At 39.1% G+C, this 26,766-nt stretch overlaps 1 protein-coding gene across 2 annotated transcripts in view; it reads left to right on the top strand.

Moving 5' to 3' along the window:
- Dpy19l2 (dpy-19 like 2) overlaps positions 1–26,766 on the top strand; it is a 119,233-nt gene that overhangs the window by 25,322 nt on the left and 67,145 nt on the right. For both annotated transcript variants that reach the window (XM_235972.11, XM_006242722.5), the window contains exons 7-12: positions 2,956–3,013; positions 5,310–5,401; positions 7,353–7,452; positions 23,833–23,910; positions 24,907–24,993; positions 25,963–26,022. In XM_235972.11, the coding sequence (XP_235972.6) occupies positions 2,956–3,013; positions 5,310–5,401; positions 7,353–7,452; positions 23,833–23,910; positions 24,907–24,993; positions 25,963–26,022 (475 nt within the window). The remainder of the gene's footprint in view (positions 1–2,955; positions 3,014–5,309; positions 5,402–7,352; positions 7,453–23,832; positions 23,911–24,906; positions 24,994–25,962; positions 26,023–26,766) is intronic.

Raw genomic sequence — 26,766 nt, 5'->3', positions numbered from 1 at the left:
TGACACCCTATTCTGGCCTCTTTGGGCCCCAGACTTGAATGGGCATGCACACATATGATGTACACACATGACAGAAAACATATATATGCATAAACAACAAATGAATAATGATAAATAATATTACCTTTATTAAATATGAATTTATTAACATAAATTTATAAAGATAAATAACACATGAATAATAATAAATGAAAATAATAAATGCTTCTTTAAAGTTTAAAAAAAGGGTGAGTAATGAGGGAAAAGAAAACCATGCACACTGTGAGTCTCTGGGTCTAGATTTATATAGAGATATAATAGCTTATATAATGCAGGTTTTACATTAACTACACACACATATACACACACATAAATATGATATATGAAACACAAAAACAGAAGGTACCAACAAGAATACAAAATGGGAAAGGAAGAAAAGAGCATAATGGACTGGATGTGTGCAAAGCAAAATTATATATATACATGTGCCCTCTAAAATATCATAATGAAGCTGTTATGCTATATGCTAGCTACATTTCTACAATAAAAATCGAAAGTATTTGACATAAGTTCCCTTCTGATCAGTGGGCCTTCTGACACCCTTTCACCCCTCCACACCTCTTCCATAGTTTATTACTTTTTTACTTCTGTTCAGTGGTCAGGGTTATTACCACCCCCTGCTGTTTTTCCTTCAATTTCCCATCTCATTTCTTCTTCCTCCTTCCATCCCATCAATGTCTACTGTGTCCTAAACTGAGCCAACACTGATAATTGAGCACACACATAATCTAAGGTAGAATCTACCGGCTTGGTTTCTATAGTCAGCGGCCTAGCATGTGGGCCACAGCTGAGCTTGTAACACGACAGGAGACACTCACCGCACAGCACGGGTTTGACCATCTGTGATGAGTATTAGCACTCTAGGTCTGCAGTGAAAAGTCTACAGTGTGGCTTCCGTCAGAGTATTTTCTTTTTTTCTTTTCCTTAGGAGTTTGCAACCTTGTTTTTATTTTTATATTTTTAATTAATTAATTAATTTCTACACTCCAGATTTTATTCCCCTCCTGGTCCACCCTTCAACTGTTCAGCATCCCATACTCCTCCCTGTTCCTCCCACTTCCCTGTCTCCACAAGGATGTCCCCACCCCACCCACCCCACCAGACCTTTTTGTGAGTGCCCCATAGCCTCAGTAATGGTGTCAGGTCTTGGGACCTCGCCTTGAGCTGGATCCCACTTTGGGCCTGTTGCTGGACCTTCTTTTCCTCAGGCTTTTCTCCATTTCCATACCTGCAGTTCTTTCAGACAGGAACAATTATGGGTCAGAGCTTAGGCTGTGAGATAGCAACCCCATCCCTCCCTTGATGCCCTGTCTTTCTGCTGGAGGTGGGTTCAGTAAGTTCCCTCTTCCCACCTAGGGCATTTTATCTAGGGTCAACCCCTTCTTTGAGTCCTGAGGGTCTCTCACTTCCCAGGTCTATGGTATATTCTAGAATGTCCTCCCAACTTCCTTCCTCCTGAGGTCACCTGTTTCCATTTTTTCTGCTGGCCCTCAGGGCTTCAGTCCTTTCCCCCTATCCAATACCAGATCATGTTCCCCTCTTCCCCCACCCCCATCTCTTTTCCCTTCCCTGCCCCTCCCTTTCCTCCCTTGTGGTTGCTTTCTTCTCTCTCCCAACTGGGACTGAGGTGTCCTCACTTGGGCCCTTCAGCTTGTTGACCTTTTTGAGTTCAATGGACTGTATCCTGGGTATTCTGTACTTTTTTTTTTTTTTGGCCTAATGTCCACCTGTAAGTGAGTACTTACCATGAATGTCCTTTTGGGTCTGAGTTACCTCACTCAGGATATTTTCTAGTTCCATCCATTTCCCTGCAAAACTCAGGATGTCCTCATTCTTAATAGCTGAGTAGTACTCCATTGTGTAAATAAATGAACCATATTTTCTGTATCCATTCTTCTGTCATGGGACATCTGGGTTGTTTCCAGCTTCTGGCTATCACAACCGTCAGATTATTTTCAGTACGTCAAACAATTAAGAGTTAGTGCTAAGAGAAACTGTTAGCCCTTTAGCTTTAGTCCCTCAGTTAAGCCTAATTTCAAAAGACAAAACTGGACTCCATTTACATTATTGATATAATGGCATACAGACAAAAGTGCTAAGCTGTATGGTTAAAATTATTTTATGCTCACAGTTTATTTAGAAAGTATTTTAATGTGATTATAAAATTGAGATTATATTACATGAACACTTTGTGTCCCTGTACAGTTAGTATTAAAACACCAACTACACAGGCATTTGGGAAATATTGGACTTTTATGGCTTAGTTATTTGTGTTTTAAGCACAGAACATTATGGTTTTTAATTTTGAGATAAGTTTATGAAAAGTACCTGTATGTTGCATTTTTTATAGTTTTTATTGGATATATTACTTATTTGAACTTCAAATGGTATCCCCTTTACCTGTTTCCCCTCTGATAAGCCCCTATCCCTCCTCCCTCCCTCTGCTTCTATGAGGGTGCTCCCCCACCCACCCACCAACCCCACCTCCCTGCCCTGGCGTTTCTCTACACTGGGACATTAAGCCTTCCCAGGACCAAGGGCCTCTCTTCCCATTCATGACTGACAAGGCCATCCTCTGCTACATATTCGCCTGAAGCCATTGGTCCCTCCATGTGTACTCATTGGTTGGTGCAGCTCCTTCGGTCCTTTTTATAACTCCTCCACTGGAGTCCCCATTCTCAGTCCAATGCTTGGCTGCGAGCATCCACATCTATATTTGTGAGACTCTGGCAGAGCCTCTCAGGAGACAGCCATATCAGGCTCCTGTCAGAATGACTTCCTGGCATCCACAATAATGTCTGGGGCAGTCTCTGGATGGCCTTACCTGCTCCATAGCTTGTCTGCGTATTTCCTCCCTTGAGTATTTGTTACCCCTTTAAGGCATGGAATGACTGTGTACTTTCTTCTTTATTACAGCGGGAGTCAGTTAGGAGGTCTGATTACAGTAGCCTGTTACTTTTTCAACCATGGAGAGGTTTGTTTCCTATTCAATTCTTTTTTAGACATAGAGTGGCTTGTACGGACAAGGAAATATAATCGCTAAGCTAATATGATCACATAGTGTTGGACTGTAATATCTTAAAGTATTTTACCTTGCAAATTGGTATGAGAATCATATTAATCTAAAATTGTAAGTAAGTAAAATCTAAATTATGTGAACTACCAACTGTTTGGTGCTTAGTCTCACACACACATATTCTGTAGACAAATGGTAGCATTGCAATCACCCAGTCAGGCGCTGTACATACACGACGTCATTCAGTGCCTAATAAAACCCTGGTGGGCGAGTGATATCTTCATCCTAACAGTTATGAAAATGAAGTAGAGAGTGACAGGACTTAGCCAAGATTCCAAGTCTATTGCATGGTGAAGCTGGGTGACTTGTTTCCTGTCACTATGTCTTTAAAGCCTCACTTCAAAATACACACCTATCTCTCTTCTCCTTTTGCTGTTTGAGACAGAGTCTCACTATGTTCTCTAGGCTTCAAAACTTCTGATTCTCCCTCATCAGCCACCAAAGCGCCAGAATTATATTGCTGGTATATAATGTCTGGCTCTGAAAGTTGTTGTTTTTTTGTTTTAATGGTAGGAACACTTGGCATCAAATCTTAACAGATCTTAATCCTCCTAACTGATTTTTGATTCTACAACACAGTAATTCTAAAGACTTACTGTGTATGCCTGCATGCATACATGCGAGCCTGTGTATGTGCACATCTGCTCGTGTGTGCATGTGCCTATGTCTGTGCCTGAGTCCAGAAGAGGTTGTCATATCTCCTGGAGCTGGAGTTATATAGGCATTTGTAAGCTACTATTTTGGTACTAGGAACTGAACTCCAATCCTCTCGCCTTCAGATCCATCTGCCCAGCCCCAAATTAAACACACAGATCTCGAGAACTTGTCCAAGTCACATAATTGAAACTGCAGGTCATTGTTCCCAGTAGTTGGAACGGCATTGGTCTAACAACATCCACACATTTCATTCAGTAGCTTCCCCACTGCTTCTACTGAATTATTCTTCCTTTTTCTGTAACAAAATAATGAATCAAAAACAGGCCTGATACAGTAAGTCATCCCAAACAGACATACCCAGGCCAGAAGGAGCTCCTGGAAACTTTGATGTGATGAATTCACTCCAGGGCTCTGTGTTCTGGATTCTGTATTAGATGTTGAATGCATGGTAAGGAGAGCGAATCTGAGTACTTTTGGGATCACATGTGCTATGTAATGGCCCAGGTTACACGCAGAAAATGTCTGGATCCTCTGTTATGGTATGCCAATTCAAAAACCAGTTAAAAGAATAAACAAAGTCTCACATAGAATGCTTTAAATATACGCTAATTAAAACCAGTGCCTTGTGAAAACCAATACCTTGCCACTCAATAACCTGCATTTTATTTGGGTGTGCGGGGCTTTGGTAGGCTGAAGTTAAGTTTGGAATACAAACTATTTTTTCAAGGCTTACAAGTTTGGTTTCTTACAAAATTTTAACTTTTTGAGGCTCTTACCAAAGAAATAAGACTCTTACCAGGAGTTGAAGACTTAAATTCTTTCTATAATCTTAGGCTTATAGATTCCATTATCTTACATTTCTCTAACTTAAAAAGCTATGTTTAAATTTATATTACGTTTAAATTTTTATAATTTCAGAATAGAAAAAGTTTTGCAATGTTGTTCCACGTGTCTTAGGACAGTCTAAGTATGTATACAAAAAGTTAAAAATATTTTTATTGTGTTCCTTACTAGCAATTCCCTGTACTTTCAATTGCTTTTAAAATTTATCTCGTGGAGAGTTTATCTGATTGACTTAGAGCCAGTCTTGACAGCTGGTGATGCATATCTATATCAGTTGGAGCTAACTGTGTATAGATTTGCTATTTGCAAATGCTCTATGCTTTCTGTTAAAATGGTTTCCTTGCCCCATCATGTATCTCAAAGCCCCAAATGCCAGGCTCGTGCCTGCAGGGCTGTGCTGTACTCTGGGCCAGTAACCCTCATCCTCCTATCACTGTGTGTTTCTTGGTCCTTTGGGTTAATTGTGTGTGATTCGATATGGTGTTTCTTGTTTCTGAGTTTGACATGACATTTGATAGTGCGTCCCTTAATAGCCATAGGAGAGATTGTCAAAGGACCAGAAGCTATGCTGAGCAGTGAGAAATAGAATCTGATGAGCCCAGTGTTAAAACTCTGAAAGTAAGCCAACTCCCGAGATTTAGGTAATATTTGCTATAAAATGGAAAATAATGCCAACAGTGTTTTGTGGATTCAGGCCACCCGCGTGATGTGGACACCGCCTCTCCGGGAAAGTTTCTCCTATCCATTCCTTGTACTTCAGATGTATGTTTTGACAACTATCCTCAGGTAACTCTAACCATAAGGCAAAGCTAAATAAACTATTATGTTGCCTTTTATGAAAATATGCTTTAATGTACTAAGTCACAATTATAAAACTGAAGCTATGTTTTATAACTATTTTAAAAATGAACTGAGTAATCAAATAATATCAACATAAATGTATAAACGATTTCTCTTCTGAAAAGGTTACCCTACAGTTTCTAGATAGTAATATTATGGTTTTATTGTGTGAAAAAGTATTTTGCCTACATGTGTGCACATCACCATTCGCACACTGTTTCCTGGTGCCCACGAAAGCCAGAAGAGTGTGTCACATTCCCTGAAAATGGGGATATCTATGGTTGTGAGTCACCATGTGAGTGCTGGGAAGAGAACCTTGGTCTTCTGCAAAAGTTATCACTCCAGCCCCATTCACAGGCTTCTGAGAAACAAGTCATTATGGTCTCAAAGCTAAAATATTTTAGCTTCCCCCACCAAATTATTCTCTTTGAATAAGATTAGTATATGTGTCATAAAAGGGGGCTCCATGTGCAAATGGATTTGGGAACTTGTAAATCTTATATAATCCCAAGGAGTGTACACATACACAGTGGAGAGAGAGAGGAGAGAGAGAGTTGTACATGAAAATATACACACATCTAATACATGTCTGAATGATGTTTCTAACAATTCAACCAGTTTCAGATGAATTGTCTTGGACACACTCTCATATGAGTTAAGTTTTTAAGCATTTAAGATGTTTGAGAAATGAAAATGGCAGAGTACTATAAGTAGCTTTGCTAAATGAATAAATTTCACAGGCATTAGTGAAATCTCTTACTGAGAGATCGTGAACATCATCTCCTCTAAACTCCCAGGGAATCAGATAGTTTACTAAGCTTTGCCAGGTTCCACCTCATGTGAAAATCCTTACTTCCCTTCCCTCCCGCCCTGCTCTGCCTGTCTTCACTGCTCCTGTTCCCCCCATCTCTCTTCCTTCCTCCTTCCCTCTCTCCCTCCCCTTTCCTTCTAAACTTGTGCATCATGTCCATGTCCATAAATGTCTGCATCTACATTTGTATGTATTCAAAAGTACCCATAGAAGCAGGAATCCTGCTGGTTTTAAATAACCACAGAAGATTTGGCACACTCTAGAGCAATTGATTAAGGCCTGCACTTGTTAGCTGACTGGATAAAGGCAGAGTGGGAATCCTGAGATCACCACAGATCTCACAAGGGCTGCTCCCTGATGTGCCACAATTAGGGGTTGAATTTGAATGTGGACATCTGTCTCCAGTTTAGGTCTCAGTGTTCATTCATTACATACTTAGAAAAATTACAGAAGAAGATGCTATCTATCCTTTCTTTTCCCAGGAGATGATGCGTTTTCATCTGAAGTAGTATTAGTCTGGCTAGTGGGGGTGAGGGGGTTCGTACAAAGACATTTAGGACCTTGGCCTTGAAGGCATGCACTCTGACTGAAACCAGTTTTGTGCGAATAAATAGCTTTGTGTCCCCCACAAGTCTTGGCCCACTCCACACCAGCATGTGGGGTTCTTCTCACTGCTTTCTGAATCACGTGACTGACCAGGTGTGGGACAGACTTCCCTGCGTTCCGGTGGACACCATGAGGAACACAGGATTAATGTCACGTCCTGTTTTCTGAACTTTGGCTGGGGGATTAAAACTGAATGGCAAACATTTTTTTTTTAAATAAGGAGCTAACGTTATATTTTAAATAATTTAATTTACTGAAAAAAATTGTACAACACTTTTGAAATAATCTAATTTGGTATAAACATTTTAATTGTTTAAGCATTTTAAATAATTTTAGTAAATTGATTTTGAAAATTATATTTTGTAAAAGTTAAGAAGATTTCAGTTAGATTTTTTAAAAAGGTTTAACAAGGGTTCCTTTGTTCTTGAGCCACTGGCTGTCTTTACAGTAGAACTTACGGTGTTACTTTTTTCCATCAAGGGCCTCCACCATCCACAAAAAACACTACATAGCGCTCTGCTTCTCCAATGTCGCTTTCCTGCTTCCTTGGCAGTTCGCTCAGTTTATACTTTTTACCCAGGTAAGGGGGCTCGCTGTAATCTAAACCGAGCACATGTGTACATGCTTGTGCCAGGAGAGGCTTGTAGAATGCTCGTCTTAGTTTGGCTTTTGAGGCTAGCCCCATATTCACTCTGCAGCCCAAGCTGGCCTGGAACGCGCGACTTTCCTGCCCTCACCTCTCAACTGCAGGGGTAACAGAGGCATCTACCACCCCTAGCTGATTTCATTTATGCTCCCAAGGGCAATGAAGTTAAGGGCTGATCATACAATCTTTATTCTGATTTGTATGAGGAGAAAAATTCAAGATCTTGCTTATGTGAATCGAAGCCATATTCTTCTTCCTAAAATACTTATGTGACTAATAGCAAGAAATTATACTTGTAAAGCCGAGTAAAGGGGCAAAATGATATTTTTAGGCAATAAATATTCTCATGTAGGTCCTTCCCACTAACAGTGGTGCTCTATATTGGAAGTGAGGCTTCTGCCATTAACTCTCCATAAATACTGAATTAAGACTTCACCCCAGTCAGCACAGAGCATTTAAAGAATGGTTAAAAGATTCAAAGCTCTTTATTAGTGTTATACTGCAACACAAACCTGTCTATAGTCATATTTGCATAGAAATATATATATACATACATATATATACATATATATATACATATATGTATGTATAATGTGTGGGTATTTTAATTGCATGTAACTCTGAGCATGACATGGATTCAGTCCCCGCAGAGGCCAGAAAATCATCATGTTGGAGCTCCTGGAGCTGGAGTTAACTGTTGATTGTTATATGCTGTGTGGGTGCTAGTGTTCCAGGTCCTCTGGAAAACTAGCCAAGTGCTCTTAACCACAGAGCCATGTGTTAGGATAGATTTTAACTTGTCACCTCACTAAATTTATCAATTAAGTAGTACCAGTGAAACTATTTAAGATCTTTACACGGGTCCTAAATTACCTTAGTAATTTTCTGACTATTCAAAGCAATGCAAAGGCTTAATTTTCTTTAATTAATTTAATTTTTTACTTATTTGCCTTACATCCCACTCACTGCCCCCTCCTGGTCACCCCCTCTTCAATCCTTCCTCTCTCCTACCTCCTTTTTTTTTTGGTGAGTGGGTGGTGCTCCCTAGATATTCCTCCAACCCTAGCACTTTAAGTCTCTTCAAGGCTAGACTCTTCTTCTCCCACTGAGACCAGACAAGGCAGCCCAGCTAGAAGAACATATTCCACATACAGGCAACAGCTTTTGGGATAGCCACCACTTTAGCTGTTCAGGACCCACATGAAAGTCATACTACATCTGTTACATATAAGTGGGGAGGCTGCACCGAAGCAGGCACCCACATATGTGTTTGCATTTCTTCATTAATAGGGAGAATCAAAGTTCCCCACCCTCTGGACATTTTTTGTAATGTCCCCTAACCATTTTGTCTGAAAATGGATATAAAGGAAGATGGCTCACATTTCAAAGGACAATCTAATGACAGAGTCACCAGGAACCTAGAATATTTGATCTGACAAGACCTTAGCCTTGATCATTCCAAGATGCTAAGAACGTTGGCAGCTAGATTTCAGTTTCCATTCAGGTTCACTTCGGAATCCCTATGTATGTTGGAGAGATTGTTGTCGCAGTAGAAAGTGAGAAGATTACTGATATGGAACTTGAAGAACAACAAGTTAAATAGATATACATTGCTTTTAGACATGATAGTGCTGGCATATTTATGCAACACTGATTAACAATTCAATTGTCTTTATATTACTGATTTTCAATCTGAGTTATGCAATTAGCTCATATCTTTTGTAATATTTGAGTCAATGTGACTATGTGTCCATCCTGATGATAACGACAGTGTCCTCTTCACTCCCTGGAGTCTCTCCTTCTGCTGTTGTCAGTGTCTTGGGACAAAGAAAATCTCCAGTTGCCCTAGCCTAAGCACAGGAGGCAGAAAGCAGAGTGCCCGCACCTGCAGGACTGCACACCCACCATGAATTCCATGTGCTGTGAAGCCCCACACTGCTTCTAACAAGACACTTTTCCTCTTTCGCAAAAGAATGTGGCAAATTCCAGCATAAAAGCCAGAAGCTCAGCCCAAGTTTATCCTGTGTTAGGATGTAGAGTCCTCTAGGTGATGCCAAGGGATGGTATAAGTAGTGAAATAATAGTTCTAATTTTTGTTTTTCTCCCAATAAATCTTTAAAAACAACGATTTCCCCGCGGACACTGGCATATCAACTGGGGTCTTTGTGCTTATCTTGTTTAAGCTGCCGTATTGCTGAGAGAGCACAGTTGCAGCTTTTGTGTCATGCATAGAAGACACACTGTGACTGCAAGCATACTTTTCCTTTGTTCCTTATAATCTTCCACCATCATGTCCACGATGTTTCTGGAACCCTGGGTAGAGGAATTGTAGATGCACCAATCAGGGAGGTGCACCCCTCAGTCATAGTTCTTTGCATTTTGACCTGCTATGCCTTTCTGTAATGGTCTTCATTCGCTGAAAAAACGAAGTTTCTGCCTCAAAATGAAAATTTCTTGATGAAGAAAATTAATCTATGGTTATAAGTATTTAGAACGCAGCTAGAAATTACCCTGGTTTGGGAACGTGTCAGTAGTAGGTTCTATTCTAGGTTGAGTTAACATATTTAGGAATAGATGCAGATAGATATATTCAACCACAGTTAAGGAGAAGGAGGCAAGAGCCCATGAGTTTAAGAGAAAGGAGGGGGGTGTGTGTGAGAGGAGAGGAGATAGAGGAAAGGGAGAGGGAGAAATAATGAAATTCTATTTTCATTTCAAAGACCAAAAAAATTACAGGAGAGGCTGCTTACTTTTTACCGAGGGTTAAGAAATGAATGCAGCATGGCACACAGAAAGACGCTACAGAGTAGAGGGGAAACTTGGAAGCCCCAAATTCCCCGTTGTGTGTTTTGACCAAACGAGCTTTCCGTAGCTGTGTGGGTTTGTTTTGTGTTCTTCCGCTGTGCCTCATTGGTCCACGTGTCGGTTTTTGTGCCAGTGCTTTGCTGTCTTTGTCACCACGGCTCAATCGTAGATTCTGAAGTTAGGTGAGGTGATTCTTTTGTCTGTGCTGCATCCGGTTGTGCGTCCATGGCCCTCTGTGGCCTTCGTTACTTCAATATGTGCTTCACCAGTTTCTGTCCTGTGAAGAATGTCGTTGGAACTTTGGTGAGGATTGAGTTGAATCTGTAGATGGTTGGGTTTTCTTTTCTTTTTTTCCCCCCACCTCCCATGGATTCCTCTCTCATATATTACATACTGATCACAGTTACATCTCCCTTCTCTCTTCTAAGTCCCTTCCCCTCCCCCCTCCCCCTTCCCCGCCCCCTCCCCCTCCCTCTTCCCCCCTCCTCCTCCTCATCCCTCTCCCCCTCCTCATCCTCCTCCTCCCTCTCCCCCCTCTCCCCCCACTCTTCCTCCTCCTCCTCCTCCTTCCTGTGCAGCCTCCTTGCGTCTTTGGAGTGTAGCATGGTTATCCTTTAAAGTTAGTATCCACTTATAAATGAGTATGTACTTTGTTTTCTGGATCTGAGTCACCTCACTCGGGATGATTTTTCCCTAGTTCCATCCATTTGCCTTCAAATTTCATGTCATTATTTTAACGGCTGCATAGTACTCCATTATGTGAATTCACTACGTCTTTCTTTATCCATCTTTTGTTGGAGGGATATCTAGGTTGTTTCCAGTTTTTGACTATTATGAATAAAGCTGCTACGAAGATATTTAAGCATGTGTCGTGGTAGGGTGGAACATCCCTTGGGTATATGTCAAGAGTGGAATAGATGGGTCTGGAGGAGGATCAGTTCCCAGTGTACAGAGAAACTGCCATATTGAAATCAAAAGTGGCTGTATAAGTTTGCACTCCCACCAGCAGTGTAAAAGTGTCCCCTTGTTCCACATCCTCACCAGCATGAGCTGTCACTTGTGTTTTTGATCTTAGCCATTATGACAGGTGTAAGGACTCTCAGAGTAATTTCAATTTGTGTTTCCAGGATGCCTCAGGATGCTGAACATTTCTTTAAGTGTTTTTCAGTCATTTGAGACTCCTCTCCTGATAATTCTCTGTCTAGATCTGTTCCCCGTTGTTAAACTGGATTACTTGGTTTGTTGACATCTATCTAGGTTTTTTGAATTCTTTATATATTTTGGATATTAGCCCTCTGTCAAAAGCTGCGTGTGGTCTGAAGAAATTTAAGCTGACCTCCTGGGGTGTTTGTGAATAACTCATCCCTCTCGTTGCTTAAAACGCTTACTATTCAAACAAAGCCAATTTAGTCAGGCAAAAGTTGTTCTGGCCAAATAATGTCTGAAGAAAAACACCACTCAACATTTGGAAAATGAATCAGAGAGCAGCAATGACAGCAGTGTACAACACAATAAACCACCTAAACCTGTGTGACAAATTTCATAACATGATGAATGACAATCACTTACTAGAGTTGACCTGAGGATAGTTTTAGCTATCCTGGGTTTTTTGTTATTCCAGATGAATTTGCAAATTGTTCTGTCTAACTCTTTGAAGAAATGGATTGGAATTTTGATGGGGATTGCATTGAATCTGTAGATCGCTTTCGGTAAAATGGCCATTTTTACTATATTAATCCTGCCAATCCATGAGCATGGGAGATCTTTCCATCTTCTGAGGTCTTCTTCAATTTCTTTCTTCAGAGTCTTGAAGTTCTTATTGTACAGATCTTTTACTTGCTTGGTTAAAGTCACACCGAGGTACTTTATATTATTTGGGTCTATTATGAAGGGTGTTGTTTCCCTAATTTCTTTCTCGGCTTGTTTCTCTTTTGTGTAGAGGAAGGCTACTGATTTATTTGAGTTAATTTTATACCCAGCCACTTTGCTGAAGTTGTTTATCAGCTTTAGTAGTTCTCTGGTGGAACTTTTGGGATCACTTAAATATACTATCATGTCATCTGCAAATAGTGATATTTTGACTTCTTCTTTTCCGATCTGTATCCCCTTGATCTCCTTTTGTTGTCTGATTGCTCTGGCTATAACTTTAAGAACTATATTGAATAAGTAGGGAGAGAGTGGGCAGCCTTGTCTAGTCCCTGATTTTAATGTGATTGCTTCAAGTTTATCTCCATTTAGTTTAATGTTAGCAACTGGTTTGCTGTATATGGCTTTTACTATGTTTAGGTATGGGCCCTGAATTCCTATTCTTTCCAGGACTTTTATCATGAAGGGGTGTTGAATTTTGTCAAATGCTTTCTCAGCATCTAATGAAATGATCATGTGGTTCTGTTCTTTCAGTTTGTTTATATAATGGATCACGTTGATGGTTTTCCATATGTTAAACCATCCCTGCATGCCTGGGATGAAGCCTACTTGATCATGGTGGATGATTGTTTTGATGTGCTCTTGGATTCGGTTCGCCAGAATTTTATTGAGTATTTTTGCGTCGATATTCATAAGGGAAATTGGTCTGAAGTTCTCTTTCTTTGTTGGGTCTTTGTGTGGTTTAGGTATAAGAGTAATTGTGGCTTCATAGAAGGAATTCGGTAGTGCTCTATCTGTTTCAATTTTGTGGAATAGTTTGGATAGTATTAGTATGAGGTCTTCTATGAAGGTCTGATAGAATCCTGCACTAAACCCGTCTGGACCTGGGCTCTTTTTGGTTGGGAGACCTTTAATGACTGCTTCTATTTCCTTAGGAGTTATGGGGTTGTTTAACTGGTTTATCTGTTCCTGATTTAACTTTGGTACCTGGTATCTGTCTAGGAAATTGTCCGTTTCCTGCAGCTTTTCAAGTTTTGTTGAATATAGGCTTTTATAGTAAGATTTGATGATTTTTTTAATTTCCTCTGAATCTGTAGTTATGTCTCCCTTTTCATTTCTGATTTTGTTAATTTGGACACACTCTCTGTGTCCTCTCATTAGTTTGGCTAAGGGTTTATCTATCTTGTTGATTTTCTCAAAGAGCCAACTTTTGGTTCTGCTGATTCTTTCTATGGTCCTTTTTGTTTCTACTTGGTTGATTTCAGCTCTGAGTTTGATTATTTCCTGCCTTCTACTCCTCCTGGGTGTATTTGCTTCTTTTTGTTCTAGAGCTTTTAGGTGTGCTGTCAAGCTGCTGATATATGCTCTTTCCTGTTTCTTTCTGCAGGCACTCAGTGCTATGAGTTTTCCTCTTAGCACAGCTTTCATTGTGTCCCATAAGTTTGGGTATGTTGTACCTTCATTTTCATTAAATTCTAAAAAGTCTTTAATTTCTTTCTTTATTTCTTCCTTGACCAGGTTATCATTGAGTAGAGCATTGTTCAATTTCCACGTATATGTGGGCATTCTTCCCTTACTGTTATTGAAGACCAGCTTTAGGCCGTGGTGGTCTGATAGCACGCATGGGATTATTTCTATCTTTCTGTACCTGTTGAGGCCCGTTTTTTGACCAATTATATGGTCAATTTTGGAGAAAGTACCATGAGGAGCTGAGAAGAAGGTATATCCTTTTGCTTTAGGATAGAATGTTCTATAAATATCCGTTAAGTCCATTTGGCTCATGACTTCTCTTAGTCTGTCTACATCTCTGTTTAATTTCTGTTTCCATGATCTGTCCATTGATGAGAGTGGGGTGTTGAAATCTCCCACTATTATTGTGTGAGGTGCAATGTGTGTTTTGAGCTTTAGTAAGGTTTCTTTTACGTATGTAGGTGCCCTTGTATTTGGGGCATAGATATTTAGGATTGAGAGTTCATCTTGGTGGATTTTTCCTTTGATAAATATGAAGTGTCCTTCCTTATCTTTTTTGATGAATTTTAGTTGAAAATTGATTTTATTTGATATTAGAATGGCTACTCCAGCTTGCTTCTTCCGACCATTTGCTTGGAAAGTTGTTTTCCAGCCTTTCACTCTGAGGTAGTGTCTGTCTTTGTCTCTGAGGTATGTTTCCTGTAGGCAGCAGAATGCAGGGTCCTCGTTGCGTATCCAGTTTGTTAATCTATGTCTTTTTATTGGGGAGTTGAGACCATTGATGTTGAGAGATATTAAGGAATAGTGATTATTGCTTCCTGTTATATTCATATTTGGATGTGAGGTTATGTTTGTGTGCTTTTCTTCTCTTTGTTTTGTTGCCAAGAGGATTAGTTTCTTGCTTCTTCTAGGATGTAGCTTGCCTCGTTATGTTGGGCTTTACCATTTATTATCCTTTGTAGTGCTGGATTTGTAAAAAGATATTGTGTAAATTTGGTTTTGTCATGGAATATCTTGGTTTCTCCATCTATGTTAATTGAGAGTTTTGCAGGATACAGTAACCTGGGCTGGCATTTGTGTTCTCTTAGGGTCTGTATGACATCTGTCCAGTATCTTCTGGCTTTCATAGTTTCTGGCGAGAAGTCTGGTGTGATTCTGATAGGTCTGCCTTTATATGTTACTTGACCTTTTTCCCTTACTGCTTTTAATATTCTTTCTTTATTTTGTGCATTTGGTGTTTTGACTATTATGTGACGGGAGGAGTTTCTTTTTTGGTCCAATATATTTGTAGTTCTGTAGGCTTCTTGTATGCTTGTGGGTATCTCTTTCTTTAGGTTAGGGAAGTTTTCTTCTATGATTTTGTTGAAGATATTTACTGATCCTTTGAGCTGGGAGTCTTCACTTTCTTCTATACCTATTATCCTTAGGTTTGATCTTCTCATTGAGTCCTGGATTTCCTGTATGTTTTGGACCAGTAGCTTTTTCCGCTTTACATTATCTTTGACAGTTGAGTCGATGATTTCTATGGAATCTTCTGCTCCTGAGATTCTCTCTTCCATCTCTTGTATTCTGTTGGTGAAGCTCGTATCTACAGCTCCTTGTCTCTTCTTTTGGTTTTCTATATCCAGGGTTGTTTCCATGTGTTCTTTCTTGATTGCTTCTATTTCCATTTTTAATTCCTTCAACTGTTTTATTGTGTTTTCCTGGAATTCTTTCAGGGATTTTTGTGACTCCTCTCTATGGGCTTCTACTTGTTTATTTATGTTTTCCTGGAATTCTTTTAGGGATTTTTGTGATTCCTCTCTGTAGGCTTCTACTTGTTCTCTAAGGGAGTTCTTCACGTCTTTCTTGAAGTTCTCCAGCATCATGATCAAATATGATTTTGAAACTAGATCTTGCTTTTCTGGTGTGTTTGTATATTCCGTGTTTGCTTCGGTGGGAGAATTGGGCTCTGATGATGACATGTAGTCTTGGTTTCTGTTGCTTGGGTTCCTGTGCTTGCCTCTCGCCATCAGATTATCTCTAGTGTTACTTTGTTCTGCTATTTCTGACAGTTGCTAGACTGTCCTGTAAGCCTGTGTTTCAGGAGTGCTGTAGACCTGTTTTCCTGTTTCCTTTCATCCAGTTATGGGGACAGAGTGTTCTGCTTTCGGGCGTGTAGTTTTTCCTATCTACAGGTCTTCAGCTGTTCCTGTGGGCCTGTTTCTTGAGTTCACCAGGCAGGTCACTTGCAGCAGAAAAGTTGGTCTTACCTGTGGTCCCGAGGCTCAAGTTTGCTCATGGGGTGTTGCTTATGAGCTCTCCGCGGCCGCAGCAACCAGGAAGATCTGCGCCGCCCTTTCCGGGAGCTTCAGTGTACCAGGGTTCCAGATGGCGTTTGGTGTTTTCCTCTGGAATCAGTAATGTGTGCAGAGTGCAGTCTCTTCTGGTTTCTGAGCTGTGTCTGCCTCTCTGAAGGTTTAGCTCTCCCTCCCACGGGATTTGGATTTGGGTGCAGAGAACTGTTTTTCCGGTCGGTCCCTTCAGTAACGTTCTTTTTCTAAGGTTATCACGGGCTTCTTGGTGAGGAGTTTCAATCTCATGTAAAATCATTTCCATTCTATTTTTTAATGGATTTTCTAAATGAAGGGAAAGTTCTAGGGGGAAAAAAAGCAGTGGAATTAGTGAAGACTCTTTCTCATTCTGTAGGCTGCCATTTTGTCCTATTGATGGTGCCTTTGACTTCAGTAGCTTTTCAGTTTCATGAGGTCCCACTTATTAATTGTTACTCTTAGTGCCTCTGCTAAGATTGTTGTTCTGTTCAGGAAATTGTCTCATTGTGCCAATGTGTTTAAAGATATTCCCCAATTTTTCTTCTATCATTTCAGTGTATCCCATTTTATGTGGAGGTATTTGATCCACATGGACTTGAGTTTTGGGCATGGTCAAAGATATGACTCTATTAGCATTCTTCTGCATACCAACATCCAGTGAGACCAGCACCATTTGTTGAAGATCCTTTATTTTTCCATTGTGTATTTCTGGCTTCTATCAAAACCCATCTGTCCATATGTGTGTGACTTTACATCTGTGCTTTCAATTTGATTCATCAATCTACCTGTCTGTTTTTATGCCAGTGCCTTGCTGTTTTTGTTACCGTAACACAGCTTGAGATAAGGATAGTAATACCATTGGAGGTTCTTCTAAGGTATAAGATTTTTAAAGCTATTCTGAGCTTATGTTTTCCTGTATGAAGTTGAGTATTATTTTTTTTCAAAGTCTGTTAAGAATTGTGTTGGAATTTTTTAGGAATTGTGATGAATTTGTAGTTTGTTTTTGGTAAGATGGCCCTTTTTGCTATGTTACACTTATTGATCCACATGCATGGGAGATCTTTCCATCTTTTGATGTCTTCTTTGAAGACTTCAAGTTATTGTCATACAAATCTTTAATTTGCTTGGTTCACTGTTGGTGAACCTTCACTGTTGGTGAATATCAGCCTTTATTGTATTTAGGAAAGTTCCTTGCATCCCCGATCTGTCTGAGAGTTTTATCATGAAGAGGTGTTAGATTTTGTCGACGGATTTTCCAGCATCTACTGATTTAATCATTTTCTTTTTTCAGTTTGTTTATATGGATTTTACCAGCAGAATTTTCCTATGTTGAACTATCCCTGCATATGTTGGATGAAGCCTACTTTTACTATTATTATTTTTTAATGTCTTCTTATTTTGAGTTTGTGAATATTTTATTGAGTATTTTGAATCTGTGTTCAGGAGAGAAACTGGTCTGTTAATGTTCTTTCTATGATGGATGTCTGTGTGGTTTTGTTATCAGGATGACTGTGGCCATATAAAATGAATTACGCAATGTTCCTTCTGTTTCTGTTGTGTGGAATAAATTGAGAAGTATTGGTGTTAGCTTTTCTTTGAAAGTCTCAGAGAATTCTGGGTCAAAAGCAGCTGGCTGTGGGCTGTTTTGAGTTGGAAGACTTTTAATGACTACTCTTTCCTTTCAGGTATAAGTCTCTTTAAATTGTTTATTTGATATGATTATTTGGATTTCCTTGACTTCTGCTCTTATGACCCCTTTACCTTTTTGACTTTGTTAATTTGGATATTCTTTTTGATCTTTTAGTTAGTTTGGATAAGGGTTTGCCTATCTTGTTGATTTTCTCAAAACATCAAGTCTTTGTTTCATTGATCCTATAAATTGTTCTCTTTGTTTCTCTTTTATTATTTTCAGCCTCAGTTTGATTATTTCCTGTCATGTACTCCACTTGGGTAAGCTTGCTTCTTTTTCTTCTAGAGCTTTCAAGTGTGCCATTAAGTTGCTAGGATGCGGTATCTCCAATTTCTTTATGAAGGCACTAAGTGCTATGAACTTTCCATGTACCATTGGTTTCATTGTATCTCATGAAATTGGGTATACTGTGCCTTCATTTTCATTGAATTCAAGTAAATTCAGTTTCTTTATTTCTGCCTTTTCTCAGTAGTCATTCAATAGAGAATTGTTCAGTTCCCATGATTTTTGTTGTTTCAGGATGATATTTTTCTAGTTCTATTCATTTTTCTTCAGAGACTTGAAGTTCTTGTTGTATAGATCTTTCACTTGTTTGGTTCGAGTCACCCCAAGATATTTTATATTATTTGCGACTATTGTGAAGGTGCCATTTCCCTAATTTCTTTCTCAGCCTTTTTATCCTTTGACTAGAGGAAGGCTACTGATTTGTTTGAGTGCATTTTATAGCCAGCCACTTTGCTGAAGTTTTTCATCAGCTGTAGAAATTCTCTGGTGGGGTTTTTGGGGTCACTTAAGTATACTATCATATCATCTGCAAGGTATGGATCTTGAATTGTTGATCTTTCCAAGTCTTTTTACATGAAGGTATGTTGAATTTTGTCAAATGCTTTTTCAGCTTCTAATGAAATGATCATTGAAGTTTTTTCCTCTGAGTTTGTTATGTGGTGGATTATGTTGATAGATTTCTGCATATTGAACTATCCCTGCATCCCTGGGATGATGCCCACTTGATCATGATGGATGACTGTTTTGATGTGTTCTTGGATTCAGTTTTTGAGATTTTTATTGAGTTTTTGCATTGATATTCATAAGGGGAATCAGTCTGAAGTTCTCATTCTTTTTTGGGTCTTTGTGTGGTTTAGGTGTAAGTGTAATTGTGGCTTCATAGAAGGAATTGGGTACTGTTTCTGCTGTTTCTTTTTGTGGGATAATTTGAAGAGTATTGGTATTAGGTCTTCTTTGAAGGTCTGATAGAATTCTGTGCTAAACCCATCTGGTCCTGGACTTTTTTTGGTTGTGAGACTTTTAATGACTGCTTCTATTTCTTTAGGAGTTATGGGACAATTTAGATGGTTTATCTGATCCTGATTTAACTTTGGTACCTGGTATCTGTCTAGAAAACTGTTCATTTCATCCAGATTTTTAGTTTTGTTGAATATAGGCTTTTGTAGTCGGATCTGATGATATTTTTGCAATTCTTCAGTTTCTGTTGTTATGTCTCCTTTTTCATTTCTGATTTTGTTAATTTTGATATGGTCTCTATGCCCTCTGGTTGGTCTGGCTAAGGGCTTCTCTATCTTGTTGATTTTCTCAAAGAACCAGCTGTTGGTTTTGTTGATTCTTTGTATAGTTCTTTTTGTTTCTACTTGGTTGATTTTAGCCCTGAGTTTATTTCCTGCCATCTTCTCCTCTTGGATGTATTAGCTTCTTTTTGTTCTAGAGTTTTCAGGTGTGCTGTCAAGCTGCTTGTGTATATTCTCTCCAATTTCTTTTTGGAGGGACACAGAGCTATCTGGTTTCCTCTTACCACTGTTTTCATTGTGTATCCAAACTTATGAGTTTGGGTATGTTGTACCTTCATTTTCATTAAATTCTAAAAAGTCTTTAATTTTTTCTTTATTTCTTCCTTGACCAAGTTATCATTGAGTGTTGTTCAGCTTCCATGTGTATGTGGGCTTTTTATTGTTTTTGTTATTACTGAAGACCAGCCTTAATCCGTGGTGATCTGATAGGATGCAAGGGATTATTTCAATCTTCTTGTACATGTTTGAGGCCTGTTTTGTGAATGATTATATGGTCAATTTTGTAGAAGGTACCATAAGGTCCTGAGAAGGTATATTCTTTTGTTTTAGGATGAAATGTTCTATAGATATCTGGTAAATCCATTTGGTTCATAATTTCTGTTAGTTTCTCTGTGTCTCTGTTTAGTTTCTGTTTCCATGATCTGTCCATTGATGAGAGTGGTATGTTGAAGTCTCCTATTTTTATTGTGTGTGGCGCAATGTGTGCTTTGAGCTTTAGTAAAGTTTCTTTTATGAATGTGGGTGCCCTTGCATTTGTAGCATAGATGTTCAGGATAGAGAGTTTATCTTGGTAGATCTTTCCTTTGATGAGTATGAAGTGTCCTTTCTTATCTTTTTTGATAGCTTTTGGATGAAAGTCAATTTTATTTGGTATTAAAATGGCTACTCTAGCTTGTTCCTTGAGATCATTTGCTTGGAAAATTTTTTCTAGACTTTTACTTTGAGGTAGTGTCTGTCTTTATCACTGAGGTGTGTTTCCTGCATGCAGCAAATTGCTGGGTCCTCTCTATGCATTCAATCTGTTAGTCTATGTCTTTTTATTGGGGAATTGAGTCCATTGATATTAAGAGATATTAATTAATAGTGGTTGTTGCTTCCTGTTAGTTCTGTTTTTAGAGGTGGACTTATATTTTTGTGCCTATCTTCTTTTGGGCTAGTTGAAAGAAGTTTACCTTCCTGTTTTTTCTAGGGAGTAGTTTCTCTCTTTGTGTTGGAATTTTCCATCCATTATCTTTTGTAGGGCTGGATTTATGTAAAAATATTGTGTAAATTTGGTTTTGTCATGGAATATCTTGGTTTCTCCATTTATGTTAATTGAGAGTTTTGCTGGATATAGTGGCCTGGGCTGGCATTTTTGTTCTCTTAGGGTCGTATGACATCTGTCCAGTATCTTCTGGCTTTCATAGTCTCTCTTGACAAGTCTGGTGTAATTCTGGTAGGTCTGCCTTTATATGTTACTTGATTTTTTTCCCTTACTGCTTTTAATATTTTTTCTTTTTTTTTTGTGCATTTGGTGTTTTGACTATTATGTAATGGGAGGAATTCCTTTTTCTGGTCTAATCTATTTGGAGTTCTGTGTATTTATGGGCATCTCTTTCTTTAGGTTAGGGAAGTTTTCTTCTATAATTTTGTTGAAGATACTTATTGGCCTTTTAAGTTGGAAGTCTTTGCTGTCTTCTATACCTATTATTCTTAGGTTTGGTCTTCTCATTGTGTTTTGGATTTCCTGGATGTTTTGGATTAGGAGCTTTTTGCCTTTTTTGACTATTGTGTCAATGTTGTCTATTGTATTTTCTGCCCCTGAGATTCTCTCTCCTATCTTTACATTCTTTTGGTGATGTTTGCATCTATGACTCCTAATCTCTTTCCTAGGTTTTCCATCTCCAGGTTTGTCTCCCCCTGTGTTTTCTTTATTGTTTCTATTTCCACTTTTAGATCCTTAATGGTTTTTTTCAATTCCTTCACTGTTGTGTTAAATATTAAAAAATGCAGAACCTTTTATCCTGGAACCATATAGAACTAACCATAATTTATTTCTGATTAGTATCTCTTCCAGAAATTCTCTGTTAGCTGAAAACTCTCTGGTTCTAGCTACCCAGTAAAATCAGGGCTCTAGCAGTCCAGCATGCATTGGACTACCGAAGCTCCCTGTCATGGACTCTGCCCACACTACCAACAACCATCCCCTGGTAGTTAAAGTGTAAACTCCCAACTACTAGTGAAATCATGACTCAATATACTGTAACACAACAATCAGATTTATATGTTAAATCTCAATCCACAATACATCCGTGCAATAAACTCACAACCAATTGATAAAGATATAAACCACCCACCTGGATAGGATAAATTGACCTATAGAAATCCATCCTTTAAGAAATATTCATAACAACCTGTATCTATGTAGAGATGCATGGTGGCGAAGATTGTTCATGTCTGCCTCTGTGTTGCTTCTCCCTCCTCTCTCTTCCATTTCTCCCTCTCCTTTCCTTCTCATCCAATGACAGGCCTCATTTTATCTTGTGTCTGCCTTCAGTGGCCTGATGTCTTTAAACTTTAATCTGTTTGGTTGTGTTTTTCTGTGATTCTTTAAGTGATTTTCTATTTCTCCATGAAGGGTATCTTCCTATTTACTTGTGCTCTCCTGGATTTCTTTAAGTGAGTTTCTTATCCTTCTTAAAGTCCTCCATCCTCATCCTGAGATGTGACTCTACATCAGGATCTTGCTTTTCTGCTGTGTTTGGGGTATCCAGGGCTTGCTGTGGTAGGAGAACAGGGCTTTGATGATGCCAAGTAGCTTTGGTTTCTGTTGCTTAGGTTCCTGTACTTGTGTCTTGCCATCTGGTTATCTCTGGTGTCAGCTGGTCTTGCCCTCTCTCTGGCTGTGGCTTGTCCCCTTGTAAGCCCATGTGTCAGCACTCCTAGAGCACTAGCTCTCTCTAGGTGGCATTTGGGTATGGAGAGCTATAGCACATGGTCAGCTCCAGGGAGCCGACAGAACCCAGAAGGATCCTGTCCCTGTCTGTTCCTTGGTTCCCGTGTCCTGAGGGCTCTGGGCAGGTTTCTCTTGGGACTTACCTGTGTTGTCAGGTGTGTCCGCACTCCTGGGAAATTGATTCCATTTCTTATTTTCAGATCTTAAATAATTCTATTCATTTTCTTCAGCTGTGTTTTCTTCCCCTGGCTTTCTTAGATTTATTCATTTTCTTTCATTCTGTGGGTTTTCTTGGATTTCTTTATGAGATTTGTTCATTTCCTTTTAAATGACCTCTATCATCTTTATAAAGTTAGCCTTAAGGTCTTGTCTTTGTGTGTGTGTGTGTGTGTGTGTGTGTGTGTGTGTGTGTGTGTGTGTGTTTCAGTTGCATTGAAATATTCAGGACTTGACTGACAGAGGGCTCTGGGGCTGACATATTGCCCTTGCTGGTGTTGATTCTGTTTCTTACACCGGCATCTAGGCTTCTGGATTTGGGTTGATTGTAGGTATAGGTGCTGATTATTTAGTTTATCTTTGTTGGATGTGCATTTTGTTTCTTGTTTTCTGTTTCCTCTTTGGTCTTATGATGACCTCTGGTCCACCATATTGGGAGGTGAAACATATTGATAAGGAGGGGTGTGGGGATTAGGAATAGTATTGAAGAGCATTGACAGAGTGGAAGAAGTCTCAGGAGGGCTGCCTATCTGGAATCTGGAGGACAGCGTAGTCTCTGGTCCAGCCTGGAGTCTCTGTCTAAGTTTGCTTATCTCTTCTTCTGGCTGGCAAGGACTCTATCTGAGCAGCAGATATCCATACAGTTGGTGGTGGGGGCATGGCAGCGGGGGTATGCTTTGGGGGCAGGAAGAGGTTGCAGTGGGTTGGTTCTTTGGGATATAAACCAAGGGTGTGTGTGGGTTCTGAGTGCAGGTAGGTCTGTTACCTGTTCTTCTGATTTGTCTGGTTGTTTTTATGTGTAATATAGAATTAGATTAAGGCTAAATTTGTGATGATTTTTCCTAGAGAATAATGGATTTGTTTCTAACAGGCAAAAAAAGCACTAGAAATCTCAATTTATTGGCAAAGAGTGAGATGATTCAAAAGTGTTTGTTCCCTCTATTATGGCTTCCTTCATATAGTATATATCTTCATCTAGTGTAGATCTTTCCGGCCTCACACCCGAGCTTGGGATTTAGGAGGCATCTGTCTCCTCATGTGTCCTTCTACACAGTAAGCCTGTTAGGCTGTTATTTTCATCTGTGACACAATTATCACAATTCATCCAATATTGGCCTTGCAAGGCTATATCAGAAGAGAAATTCCCCAAATATCACAGTCAGAGGTAGAAATTCCCATTGTTTCCTGGGACTTAGCTTAGTTTTTAATTGGCCTGCTAAAAACCAATAGTAGTGATAATAAAAACCAATGAATACTGTGCATTATGTATGTCTATACTTTTCTGTTTTCCCCACTGAAAATTTAGATCAAACCTTTTTGCTCTCATCAGCAAAAATAAGCCTGTTCCCTGGTATTTATTTTCTTTTTTTTTATGACTAGTGAACCATATATTTTTGACAATTCTTTTACTTTTGTGCTTTTACATTTTTGTTTCAGATAGCCTCGTTATTTCCCATGTATGTTGTGGGGTACATTGAGCCAAGCAAATTTCAGAAGATCATTTATATCAACATGGTAACATTTTTAATATTACAAGTCTATTATTAAAAAATCTCAATTTGTAGAGCATAACTAATTCTGTTTTATGAGGTACTTCTTTTTGGATGACATTTCAGGCACAAGATATCAATAGCATCATATCAGGCTGTGGTGCCCTGTGCCTTTGCTGGAAACCGTACAGCAGAAGGATTGTCCTCTCTAAAGATGTGCTTATTTTTGTTTGTGTGTATGTTTGTTGCGTGCATGCATATGCATTAAGTGTGTTCAGTGCCCATACAGTAAAGAAAAAGGCCTCGGATCTCCTGGGACTGTAGCTACAGATAGTTGAGAGTTGCCATGTCGGGGCTGGGAACTGAACCTGGATCTTCAGTAAGAGCAGCCAGCACTCTAAGCTGCTGAGCCTCCTCTCCAGCCCTTTAGTCTTTATTTTTACACTATAATGTTGTCATTATTTTGAAATGCCTTTTCTTCTTTATACCTGGCACTGTTAACACTATACAACTGTAAAAGTCTACAACTGACATTTTATATTGTTGCGTTTTATCTTAGTTTCCAAACACATCTTCCTTAAAAAGCACAAAAATGATAGCAAAACAAATCTTACATAAAATGATGCAAAAAATCATTAGGGAATACATATTTATCACTGTCTCATTATGTCACTTCATTATTCAAACTCTAGAAACCACGGTAACACATAGAAGATAGTTTAAGTTCTGCTGTAAGTAATTTATAAACTTGAATTTTAATACTTCAGTTCTGGCTGTGACTTGAAAATTCTATTTATATTTGATCAAACACATTAATATTTACATGAGTGAAATTTATATAGTCAGTGGTTTATATGGTATGATCAGAGTATGTGGTCTATTATGTGAGAATGTCACGATGGAATCTATTGTGCACAGTAAATATATGCTAATAAAAATGGTAAAGACATAATTTACCTACCTGCCTCCAAAGTATGAGTATATGTGATGACTATGAGTAATTTTGGTTTCTGTTTTCCAGGGTTCGGTAGCCCTGTGCTTCATTTTGATGTTTGGGAACCCAATGTACTTAAGTTCTTATTATTCCTCGTGTTTGATAGTGTCATGGGTAAGTTGCAGAAAGTTAAGCATAGGTTTTGACAGAAAGAAAAATGTAAAGAGTTGTGCTATTATGAAGCAGAAAGGACTTAAGAATCAAAAATGTTAGAACTCAGGAGCAATCGCCAAAGATTCAGTTAAGACAATGCACCTGGGAAAGGCAGTTGTGCTTTAGTATTGCTAGAGTATTTCACTATAGAAAAATTGCAGGGAGCAGAGAATATTCTCCATTCTGGCTTATGCATATCAAAAGTGTGACTAAAAGTAATAAAATGGATTTATTGAAGCATCGCTCTCAGTATAAGCAATAAAGTATGGTAGTTTGTTTTCAAGAGTACCTCAAGCCACCTTAGGTCCATCTAAGATATCACAACATTAGACCACTGCTGATCCCCTACTAACCTAGCTGTTTCCTGCCCTAAACTCAGCCAGTCCATTATCCCTCAGTTAAATCAAAGTAGAAAACCACTAACATGCAATCTTGCCTGATAAGCATTAAAGTAAATAGGATGCGACTGTAGAGACGAACCCACTGAGGTTTTGTTGAGAAAAAAAAAACACAGATGTAAGGAACAAAGGGAAATATAGGGACCCTACGCTGCGTGGGATTGTGCTTTCCTGATTATGTCATCAGGTGATCATGAGGAGACAGAGGAAAGGCCATGTGTCCGACTGTAAAAACCGACTACACACAGCACAGTTACCTTTCTCTCTCAGTGTTACCTCATCCCACCTACTCCCCCCAGCAGCTACCTGCAGAGAACAGATCATATGACTCAGTGAGGTAGAGACATGATTGGGAGGCAACAAATTGGGAGAGCACACAAGCACTCTTCTCTATCATCAAGAAAGCTTCTATTGTCCACAAGCTGAAAAGTCAATAACGAAGACAAACTAACAGATGCAGTTGAGATGGGAGAGAGGGATTGTGCAATAAAAATATTAATTTCCTTCTTTTTTTTGGTTACATATCTTTTAGGCAATACTGCAAAAGAAAAACAAAATCCAAAAATTGGTAGCTTCTGAACTCCAGTTTTGGGTAAGAGTTGAACAATGTTTATTTTTTTTTCTTTAGATTCATCATTTTTATTTATAAGCATATATTTATTTCAATAAATTTCTCAATAAATAACTGCAATGGGATCTTCTTTTTGAGGCATTTCTGTAGCTTATGATGAAAATGGAGAAGGATTTGTCTACCAAGTAGTTGATAACACGATAATTCTAAGATACAGTAGACTTAGTTTTAGAAAAGTATCATTTTGATAAAATTAGTGTACACCAGTGACTTTACCAATGAACTGTTAATAGCAGTAGGTAGAATTGTGTGGGAGCATTTAGAAAAATTTGCCAAGCTGCACAGTAGTAGCATTTCCTACTGGCAGAGACTGAGCAGGAATTCTACCATTAGCCAGAGACAAAGGTGTAGAGAGAGACCCACAAAGTTAATCCAGGGATGTGTTCCTGATGATCTGGCACTCACTAGCCCTCTCTGCCCTTGATGGGGAGCCATAGAGCCTGTATCACTTAGGGTCTTACTGCTGTGAACAGACACCATGACCAAGGCAAGTCTTATAAGGACAACATTTAATTGGGGCTAGCTTACAGGTTCAGAGGTTCAGTCCAGTATCATCAAGATGCTAGCATGACAGGCAGGCATGGAGCAGGAGGAACTGAGAGTTCTATATCGTCATTTGAAGGCCGCTAGCAGAATACTGGCTTCCAGGCAGCTAAGACAAGGGTATGAAAACCCACACCCACAAGGCCACACCTACTCCAACAA

This window comes from Rattus norvegicus, chromosome 8 (genome assembly GCF_036323735.1).
Source record: "Rattus norvegicus strain BN/NHsdMcwi chromosome 8, GRCr8, whole genome shotgun sequence".
Lineage (NCBI taxonomy): Eukaryota > Metazoa > Chordata > Mammalia > Rodentia > Muridae > Rattus > Rattus norvegicus.
Note: the sequence above shows the minus strand (reverse complement) of the source record. Positions and strands in the feature narration are given on the sequence as shown.